The 11,669-nt window shown below is 40.4% G+C and overlaps 1 protein-coding gene across 1 annotated transcript; it reads right to left on the bottom strand.

Moving 5' to 3' along the window:
- Nucleotides 1-2,913: 2,913 nt before the first annotated feature.
- Nucleotides 2,914-11,253, bottom strand: snphb (syntaphilin b; the record flags this gene model as incomplete). The annotated part of the gene is made up of 6 exons (XM_081387418.1): nucleotides 2,914-4,540; nucleotides 6,822-6,971; nucleotides 7,078-7,185; nucleotides 7,839-7,955; nucleotides 10,011-10,085; nucleotides 11,210-11,253. The coding sequence occupies 6 exons, from the start codon at nucleotides 11,251-11,253 to the stop codon at nucleotides 2,914-2,916; spliced, it is 2,121 nt and encodes a 706-aa protein (XP_081243544.1).
- Between the last annotated feature and the right edge of the window lie 416 nt (nucleotides 11,254-11,669).

The raw sequence follows: 11,669 nt of genomic DNA, 5'->3' as shown, positions 1-11,669 counted from the left end.
AAAGCAGCATATTATTTGAAAAAGAACTTTGCTAACAGACAACAAATAATGACTATATCCAACTACATATACTGTACACAATATCAGAGGGAGGAGGTAGACCGAAAGGCAGCGGCTATTAATGGTTTAGAGGGACAGAAGATAAGATGATATGTGAGATGCAAATAACCACAATTAGTGTTCATCTGGCTGATTATCTGGTACACTGTTTTCTGGCTAATCAATCCAGCTGTCACATACACAAAGTATAAATATTTAAGTAAATTTGTAAATCAGTGATGATTCTTTGAAATGGTGGTGTTGGTGAAATCTAACTGAACCACAAATCCGCATGTATGCATTGGCCTTTGGACAGATAGAAACACACAATCAAGTTTACTTCAAGTAATTGCTTATAAAGTGAATTATAGTGCAATCGACATCACCTTAGTGTCAGTCAAATAAATGGTCAACATGAACATACAGTCATGGCCAAATGTTTGGAAAAAAGCTGTGGGCATTAACCCAATTTTTTTTTATTAACTTTCAACAAGTTTTATATTCCTCTTTTCATACCAAGTAACAATACGAATTAAACATTTTTCTTTATTTGATATTTTTAGTGGAATTATATTACATAGTATTTCTGCAATAACATATTAGCATAGCAACAACATGTTTAGTAAGGTGTAATGATAAATTAATTTCAGTTTTTCTAGTGGAACGCAGGACAGCAGCAGGTATGGCCTCTGCAGGTAAACCTCAACAGGTGCACTAGTGACTGATGCTAGAGGCTACACTCTTTAGTGTTGTTTTTAGCGCTCACAACTCACATGGTGGCTGAAGCCAGATTGAGCCCCGTCCTAGGGTGCGTTTCCCAAAAGCTTGGATAGCCAACTATGGTCGCAAGTTCTGTCGTTATCAGCATAGTTCAACGAGTCAGTGTTTACCGAAACCATAGTTCCAAGGAACATTCGCAAACAGCGTAACAAAGTTGTGTGGTTGGAACGAAATTTCTCGACCTGTGGTTAGAAGCATAGTTCCACCAGAAAGACTCGGGAGAATAAATACCGTAACAAGTATACATTTATTAACAACTCAGCGAGCAAATTATGATATAAAGTTCTTTGGCGTAGGCCCCGTCCGTAGCTCGCATTCCGAGGGTACGGAATCTGCATTTCCTGCCTTCAAGATGAAGGCAGGGGCGCAGCCAACCCCTGGGAGATATAAGAAGGGACCATCCTGGTGGTGGTGGGGAGGATGGAGGTGAATGAAGGCTTCTGCGAACTCAGACATGTGTACGTTTCAGTCTTTTATACTTCAAGTATTTAGAGAACGATTGGATAATGAGAAGGTAATCGGTGACGTAACGATTGAGTCTTCTCGGCAGAACTTACGCTAAAGCTTTAATTTTCTTGTTTGCATGACATGTGGACTCAATAGATCCTTATATTGGGCAAAATGAGCAAGCTGACATTCAGTAGCTTACTCTCTGTCTTTTATTTAGAATACATACATAAATGTAATTTACGTATTTTAGTTTGTCAAGTGCATAAGAGTGCGCATGAAGAGTGCGTATATACGTGCTCTAGAACGTAAGAATGAGCCTATGATTGAATCAATCTCAAACAGATTCATTAAAAGAAGTTATTACTCCACCACGTGCGTTACATCTTTAACCAACGTGGTTGAACGACCACTTTGTGACAATATGGTTTCGGGAAACAGCCGTGACTAGCTGGTTGATTTCTTCAACGATGCATCGTAGGCTACTATGGTAGTTAAGCAGCGAGTTACCTTGTTGTAGCCTATGGGAAATGCACCCCAGAGCTGGCAGAGCAAAATAGCTAATTAGCCTATATAACTTGGACCAACAGTGAACATTCAAATTACACCTATTATTAAAGCATAGTCTTTTATCCAAAAACATTTGGCTATGACAGTATTTTGATGGTCACACAGTGAAAAAATCACACAGTGAAAGACAATCATAAAATTCATTTCTGGTGAAAAAGCTCCCATGACCCGATTAGAGTAATTTAACCCTGATCATTGTCTAAACGCTGAATCTTTTTACTGTTAATATTATTACTTAAAATGTGTTGCCCTTTTCTTAAATACACAATTTAGCATTCAACCATACAGAGCATTCCTAAACCATCAAACTTTCCCACTTATTTGAGCCCAGAATAAAGAATACATTTTCTAAAAGACTCCAGATGGACTAAGTATCATTTTGTGACAGCATTTATCTAGGACACTAGTTGTATATGCAAAGCATATAAATAGATGAGAAGGCGCTTGCCTGGCTCCTTAAGGGGAAAAGATGACTGCTCTGAGCCACACAGACAAAAGTAGTGGGACAGCTAACTACTGCACTCACGGCTACAACAATGATGGCCAATAGTAATCCAGGTACTTTGGCTGCACTGTACATTAACACAACAAAAACACTCGCTCAGATAAATCAACTCACATTTACAGCACACAGACCCTCCGCAGTGACAGTGAGAGTGACGCACAAAAGGTCAGTTCCTTCTCATCACTTATTGCGTCTCTTCACTCGAAATAAGGGTAACACAATCATATTAAAGGGGATATTTTAGTGTCACTCACAAAGCTGAGTCATTGTGTCAGTCATTCAAAACATATAATCTTGCCTCTTTGTAGTGTAGCAGTTGTGGAGAAAGGTGAAAGATCGCAAGTCTTCATGAGCATCTTATTTGTAGGTGTAAATACATGCTAGTGATTCTTCTTCCTCATTCTTATCTCCTCTTGAATATAGACCAGAGAGAACCACAGCATTAAGGTGCTGTGCTCAGACACTATGCTTTCAGTGGTCGCCTCAATTAATTTGTACGTTTTAACCACTCTCTTATTGCACATCTTGTGATATCACTGGCTTCAGGGCTTCCCAAGACAGAAGAGAAGGTCTCATATATTCATTCCTCCTGGACCACCTCCTCCTGCGGGATAGTGCCGAAGACCACCTCCTCGACGCAGGGAATGGAGGGCCACAGTGCAGCAACCCCGCAACAAAGAACCAATATGGTACATTGGCTGACCATCACGGTGTGGACCCCGACAGAGCCATGCCACTGTGGGGACCACTGGCACGACCACTGCAAGCAAATCCACTAGGAAGTGCCGGCTCCAGTAGTTCTTTACAGGTAAACCGCAGCCAGACGACTTGGAATCTGTATTCTTAGCACTCTCATCAACCTCATCTTCATCATCTGAACCTATATTGATTACATTATCCCCTGCAACCCCAGCCTCTGTAAGTACACTACGAGGCTGACTGGTCTGTGGAAGGGAGTCCTCTTCCGTCTCGACCAAAGTCTGCACAGAGCAAGGGGAGGTCCCAGGGTTTGGCAAAGGGTCTGTTAGAAGTTGAACAGAGTTGGTTACTGGAGATCCAATGGTCTCTGTGGTCAAAGCTGTTGTTGTGATTGCCAAGTCTGTAAGGGACTCTGAAACAGTAGTTTCCTTGACCGGGGACTCCATGGGGATCAACGCTAAAGATGCAGGTCCTTTTGGAACTGATGCAGTTGGTGCACAAGGCTCCATTGCAACAACCGGTGCAGACTTAGTCGAAAAATCAGTGACAATGGAAGTTGTGGCAACTGTTGCTGTAATGGCTGACTCTGTAGCTACCAACTCCAGATCATCTCCCTCATCAGACATCCAGGTAGAGGTCGGGCTGCAGGCCTGAGAGCGGAAGGTACGCTCAGCAATAGTGTCCAGATCAGAGTTAAAAGATGTACTGGGGCCATGTGCTGGCGCTGAAGCCGGAGAATGGTCGGTCTGAATGCCTTGCTCACGCAGGTGGTGCAGGTATAAATGATGATGGGACAGACATGGATTACTTACGCTAACACTGGTCCCCATTCCGATCCCACTGCAGAGGAGTGGTACAACTCCCGTCTCACTGTTGCACAGCGCCTCATAGGTGGAGGAGTGTGGCAGGCGGGAGTACGCATTGAGCAGCGAAGCAGTTTCTTGGGACAGAAATGCAGCCTCCAGGAGCAGGTCTGCCTTGCTGGCTCCTCTTCCACTGTCTCCGCAGCAAACAAACCCGCTGTCCTGCGTGCCCTCGCCTGACAAACATGGAATGTCACACCCGTTTTCATTACCCCCACGTTCCGGGCCGGTCTGGTCACTCAGCTTGGTGTAGGTAGAGCTGCGGGTAAGCGAGCGAGCTGGGGAGCCTTCTGAAGACACCTCCAGGCCCTCGCTGACCTCCAGCCCTGCCCCCACCACCCCTCCACCCACTAGGGCTTCTCCTGCTTTGGTGGTCCCGACCTGAGCAAGCTCCATGCTTTGCAATAAAGACTCCAGCTTGTGGTTCTGGAGGTTTATGTCTTGGAAGCACTTCTGCACCCCAGTGTCGGTGTCTCCCAGACTGGATGAGACAACATCTACAACCTGTTTAAGCTGCTGGATCTCCCTGCGTGCCTCCTTTAGAGCCAGCTGGGCCTCTACACGGTGGCACTCCTCTTCAATCCAGTCTTCTTGCATACGAGACAGCTGAGTACGCAACTCATCAATCTCAGTGTCCCTGAGAAAGGAGGAGGAAAAAGTGAAAAAGAAACAGAGGATGTCAAAAGAGAAGAGGAAGGCACAAATGTACAAAAGTAGAGACCAGCAGGTGGAGAAAAGACCAAAATTAAATCTGTTGTGTGAAATGTTTTCTATTTGAAAATACGGTAGGCTTTTATTTTACAATCCTGTTCCCCATGTACATACTATGTACTTATTATAGTAATTGCAATAACTAGGTACTAACCCTGAACCTACCCCTAAACCTTACATGAATCCCTGTAGTTACCTTATATTACCCAGTACTTTCTTAGGTAAGTACACTGTAAGTACAAGTAGGTGCACGTACTGTAAAATAAATTGAAACCGAAAATACTTTGTCCTATCCAAACTTCATCTAAATTTGCCAACTATATGTCAGTCACAGATAGTTGGCTTTTCTTGAAAATTGTAAACAACATGGCTCTGTGGCAGTTTCAACACTGGTCTGTTAGAGCGGCCCAACACAGCAACATCCTGGCTTAATCAATTGACCCTTCGCTAAGCCCCGCCCTCCTTAGTTACTGTTGCTACGCCTGTTAAGCTTTTGCGCCTGGCACGTCTATTACAGTATGTATGCACTGGTTTCACATTCCTAAGGAGATAATTAGTCATTTTTGGCGAACAGGTGAAAACATGAGAGAGCAAGACTGCGGTATGCATTCGAGGGCTATATCCACGACATAATATGCAAACGATTAGAGAATAATTTCATCAAAATTGAAGCTAAAGTCTATAACGTTAGGTCCCAGCGCAAGCAGCAGCTGCCTCATACGCTGATCATTCAAATGGGAAGCACACAAATTGAGCCAGCAGGGTAAGTGAAATGTGAAAATATTCTAATATTTATAAATCAAACAGCTTATCCATATGTATTGTGGAATAAACACAAGACATTAGCCTGACCACTTTGCAATGATAACGATCTCCCGCTTATATTTGTAGTGCGCCGGGCTAACGTTACTGCTCACACGTCGTGGGTCACATAAGTGACTACTGTTATGAACTGATTAAGTTTGCATACCAACCTTTTCCTTGGAGATCTCCAGCAAGCCCCCTAATGTTCCCTCCTTTTACTAACTACCTTTTACTTTTACTAGAACTAACACCGGGAGAGTCGCGATCGGATTGGGGTGCTAGTTTAGCTGTCGATTAACAAAATGCTGAAAAATATTTTTAAGTAATGTTAAGTTATGTCAGTGAGCCTCCGTCTTGCCTTTAATCACACTGCTTGATCCACGAGCTGGACAATAACTTTATTCTAGAGCTGCTATAAAGCCAAAACACTTTACTTTTAATTTCCTAGTATCAATGTAAAGCTGCTTCGGAACAATCTACATTGTTAAAAGCGCTATATAAATGAAGATGACGCCCGGCATTTCTCCCCTTGGGTTTTAGGTTTCGGGAAGGGAACAAAATCCACCACTCCGTCCAAACTTTTAGGATACCGGGTATCAGATTTGCACAATCCATACGCACAACGCTTCGGCATGTTTCCCTCGCTCGAAAGCTTGCCAGACCTCCCGCGCCTAGTTATGGTTGCTAAGCCACGATTGGCCTGTGGCGGTTTTCGGGCGTGGCTTAGTGAAGGGTCAATTGTGTGAGTTTGGAATGGGACTATGTTTGTCTGACCAGTGACAGAAGGGGAGTGTGCCAAGGAAACCTATTTGAAAAGAGCCAGGGGTCAGGGTTTGCCTGGTTAGCATGGTGCAAAACAACAACAACAACAACAACAACTTTCTCCATTGAACGCCATTCACTGTTTACCACTGCATGTTCTTGTGATACCACCAGCCAATCAGCATTGTTGTTGTGAATTTTTCTGTGGCTCGACAGTAATTACTCATGTGGCCTTTATGGCTCAAGTGATTAACTCATTACACACATCAGCTTTAAGAATGCATTACCACTTATATGATCATTGCTATTAGACAAATGGGGGCTGCCATTAAAAAAAACAGTTTAGAAGTAATAAATATTTAGTTTAGAGGCCTTGCATTAGAGGGAAATAAATGACAAATTGCACAGTCTAAATGCTAATATACAGTGGTAAGCAACTTAAATAGGTAAATCAGTCTTTGTAATTGTTACATGGTCTGGAAATCATCAACCAAGTGCAAATTTGCATAACAATTTCAAATAAAAGAACCAGTTTAATTAACTGCTGCTCAAAGCAGCTGCTTAAAGATAAAACCTAATTTCATCATAGACTGATGAGATCATTAGTGCATTGGTCCTCATTTGAATGATGCATGCCTTACCTGTCCTGCAGTCTGTCGATGGTCTCTTTAAGTCGTGCTCTCAGGTGTCTGATACACACCTCTTTCTGTTGCAGTGGAGTTAGATATTGCTCAGGTGGAGGGGGCCGGATACCATGGTTATCATTGCAGGCGGTGTATTTCAAGTGACGCCTGATATGAATGAGAAAAGTGGTATATAGAAAAATAATACAATATATAAACAAACAAGAAGACGTTTGAAAATGCATCATTGATCTCTGGGTGAGTTGTGGCTCACCTATGGGTTGGGCTTCCATCACTGCCCTTGCATGACCCTGAATTGCTACTGCTGCTAAGAGAGGCATTTCCATAGGGATCGCGGTTACTGACAGGTGCTGGACTTCGTCTGTGCAATAACAGAATCACAAACTCAGTGTAACCTTCAAAGCCACTTAAGAGGACCCAAGACAAGGTATACACAGAGTGCACAAACACACACTTACATGAACAAACAAAAAGTACAATTCCACGAAGCACAAAACATGCCCACCGATACGAAATGACTAACATGCCTCTAAAGATAGTCACCTGTAGAAAACACCTTTTATGGATGTAAAAAAGAAAAAGACAACCAGCTCACATAAAACTACAAAAAATGGCACAAATTGCAAAGTAAAACAAGCAGTTGTATTATAAGCTGAGGCACAGATCATGATAAATATCAATCATGAATCAATTATGAGAAAGAATCTTGCAGATGAATAAGCAGAAACTGACAGCAGCTTCATTTTGATGATCGGATGAGAGCAAAGATTTACTTTGCACACCACAAATATGAAATCATCTTTAACTTTGACACACATATGCAATTCAAGCTTTAAACCCCCCAGTAAAATCAAAAGTTGGATATTATAGGGATATTGTGCAGTGGTTGAAGAGTTTGAATCCATGCTGACACAATGCCACAACAAAGAATAAAGAAAAGTGAAGAAATGAAGAGAAAAAAGGAGGAGAAAGAGACAGCACTGATGAAAGAAAGAGGGATAATGGAGCGCTGACCGACAGTGGCGTTCCGGGGACTTTGGTGTCAGAAATCCTCTGCTCTGTCTCATAGAGACCATAATGCCTGACTCCATGGGTGTGTAGTCTAGCTCTATAAACCTGCAATAGTCAAAACTGACCCACAAACAAGATGGAATCATTACACAGGGTAGCACACACCTAAAGTTCACCTCAACAGCTTGACCTGTATTGTAAATATGCAAATGAATGTTTCTGTGGAAATTTTCTTGAAATCTGTGCTTATAAATATGGGATGAATTTGGGTAGAAGTAGAGGTTGTGTTACAAAAAGTCATTATGCCGCACTTTTACGCACTGGGTTGTAACAATTATGCTCTATTTCTATCTCTCTTTTTTTTTCAGTTTCCTGAAAAAATATACATGCAGATTTGGTCTTTTTGATACACTCATAATAACACTGTAAATCATTTAAATGTACAAAACATTTGGTTAAAGCAGCCTCTGGGTAGGCATCATTCTAAAGTCCATTTAAAACATCCAATTAAAATTAACAATTAGATGAAAGTTGTTTTTTTATGTCCATGAAACATGAGGTTGCAGATCTGACAGATTTAACAGATTGCCTGACTAATTAATTGAGTCATAGACAGCGAGATTGATAAAAGGGAGCTGGTTATAATTAATTCTGGTCAGAAACACTAGCAAAGGGCTGCCTAGGATTAGAGCCGCTTTGCCACACTTAAGAGAATAAAAGACATGCTGGACATATTGTACATTGCTTACTAGATTATTTTAGACAGAATTACACTGTCTCCTTCATCTTTACTGGCATTACTGGAATTATGTAAAAAAAAAAAAAATGTTTTTAAGACCTCCTGAACATGCAGTTTCAAGCTTTATGCTGACCTCACATAGCCTACTAAAATCATAAAGCTGAGGCAAAACAGCACACAATCACCTGTCAAATTCTGGAACAATGGATCATGGGGTAGTTTAGAGCATAATGACTCTTTGACTCTCCCAGAAACATTCTTTTTTGGGAACAAGCAGGTTAGCAGCACTGAATGAAAGCAATTCTTTTAAGTGGTGCAGAATGGCGCGTTCATGATGGATAACTAGGAATCTAGTGATAGTCTGGTATTAATCAGCTGATATTTGGTCAGTTTCATTTCAATTTTGTAAGTGAGTTTTGAGTAAATTAACTGCTGAAAAACCCAGTTGACCACCTTTTAAAGCTACAGTTGCAGCAGAGAATTAAAAAAAGTACTATCAAAGCAATATCAAACAGAAAAATCAGCAATAATTATGAGACAAAACCAGGCCATAAATGTCCATATGCATTAGTTAAGTAGGCAAAAGTATATCAAATGGACATTTTCATTTTTGTTAATTGAAATAAAGATAAAATAAACTTAAAACATAAAAATGAAATTAATATAAAAATAATTTTAAATATAAATAAATACATTAATATTTTAATAATGCTCAAACAACACTGGTCCAAATATAATTTTAAAATAGATTTAAAATGTAAAAATAGACCAATCATAACAGCACATTTACAGTGACAAGTCACTTTATACTGTCCACCAGGACCACCACTGGTGGGCTGTAAGAGGTTAGCTGAACTACCTAACCATGAAAGCAAGCCAAGGTCATGTTTAAGGTGAGAGCAAAGCAGAGAAAATAAAAGTAAAGTGAAACAGCTGATACAAACAAAGCGTGCTTGAGGAAAGAGAGAGTGAGAGAGAGAAAAAAGAGGACTCTGCTATCAATAATGATAGCAAGGAAAGGAAGGGAAGCTGAAAAGCAGCTAGGGTAGTTGGACAGACCAGGTACGTCCATCGTGTTTCCAGTGATATGGACTTATTGAGGGAAAGTTGGGGAATGGGGTGTAGTGAATATGTGCACTGCATTGCCACACACTCATTAGAATCACTGTGAATATATCACATTCTTTGTTGGTCTCAGATTTTCAATTCAGTCAGAGCCAAAATGGCTACTCATGGGACAGATTCCCAGATTATTAACTTCCTCTGAGCCTCTGTCAAAGACCAGAGAGTATCAGAACTGCCCTCTCAGATCCTCAACATCAGCATCAGTGGAATCAGGTAATAAACTGGTGTTAAATTGGTGTGTGAATGCCCAGTGCAGCAGTGTTGTCTACTACAGTCATGCCCTACTGTAGGGTACTGAATCAGAGTCTCACACAGGGGATGCAGTGGGAGACGACAGCATTTGTTGCAAGCGGTGCTTAGGCTGTAGGGCCTTCAGCAGGTTGAATCTGAGGAAAGAGACGAGACAGAGGCACAGAGCTGGGCTCTACCGCATAGTTTCCATGAATACCCACTGTCCATACTGGTACATATTTTGCAGTGACAAAATGATCTGTATTCAGACAGTGTGATGTTGGCTTGGCTTTAACCGAAAGAGTGTGGAAACTACAACTTTTCCATTTCTCCATTGTTGTATAATATAGTTTTTTATAACAACCGTTCTGTAAAATAATGCTAAAAAAGATTAAAAAAAAGAAAGAAAAAGAAAGCGAGCAAGTGAGACACAGCAGTATGTAGTATTGTAGTTTAAAGTTACTCATGACAACATTTCTGAGACGCACACTATTTTAAAAGGAACCTGATGTAAGTGTATTAAAAATATTGCTTTATCCTTGTGCTTCATGAAAAATCAGATTGACACATATTTCTTATATAATTTGGTGGAATTTGTTATTTGTTTTAGTCAGTCTATGCCAGACTTTTTACTCTGTGCAAAGGAATGAAAGGGCTTATATCTGTGGTGCTACAGTATATGGACTTCAAAAGTATTTGGGAAGAAATTAATACTATTATTTAGAAAGGTTGCATTAGACTAATCAAAAGCAGCAAAACTGTTTTAAACACAGATAATAATAAGAAATGTTTCTTGAGCATCAAATCATCATATTAGAATGATTTCTGAAGGATCATGTGACACTGAAGACTGGATTAATGATGCTGAAAATTCAGCTTTGTCATCACAGGAATAAATTATTTTTTTTACATTACATACATTAACATTTCAGAATATTACTGTATTCTATAGATTATATAGATCTTAGATCAGCCTTCTGCAGTGACTTCTTTTAAAAACATTGTTATACAGCCTGGTAGTTGAATAGTTAAAAGATCTTGACAGCAGGGAGATGAATTGAAAGAGCTAAACATCTGATGTATTAATGACAGCAGCAGAAGAGAGAGAGGATTATTGAAGCACTTGAAGCTCAAATGGTCATTAAACTACAGCAGAGACATTAGTGTGATTAAGAGCAGAGCATGGGTTAAACATTACAGCAAAGCACCAACACAGCTGCAAGTTTGAAAGAATGTTGGTTCGAAAGAAGGTTAATGACAGACAAAAGATGTGCCTTACTTGCGTGATCCAGAACTAGATCTTTTATTTGAAGGCGAAGACATGGATTCAGCAGTCCTCTCCCTTCTTTCTCCTTCTTCAGCTGGATCTGTCCTCCTCCCTGTCAACACAGGATGAAACGCTCAGCTGCAGCCAGCCTGAATAAAATACAAGAACAGACAACAAAGTCATTTTGACTAGAGGAAATGATTCTCTATAGCAAACCATAAATTAACCCTCATCTCATTTACATAACAGCAGTTGTCACAAGCAGGTACAGTCAAAAAGGAAATAAAAAGTTTAGAATCCTATTAAAGAAACAGTTCACCCAAAAATGAAAATTATGTTATCATTTACTCACCCTCCATGTTGGTCCAAACCTGTATGACTTTCTTTGGTCTGTGGAGCATAAAAGAAGATAAGTAAAAAAAAAAAAAAAAAAAAAAAAAAAAAAAAAAAAATTCATTTTGTGATCCACAGA

Source organism: Scardinius erythrophthalmus (assembly GCF_964197995.2).
Source record: "Scardinius erythrophthalmus genome assembly, chromosome: 15".
Classification (NCBI taxonomy): domain Eukaryota; kingdom Metazoa; phylum Chordata; class Actinopteri; order Cypriniformes; family Leuciscidae; genus Scardinius; species Scardinius erythrophthalmus.
This window is presented reverse-complemented; position numbering and strand designations above follow the sequence as displayed.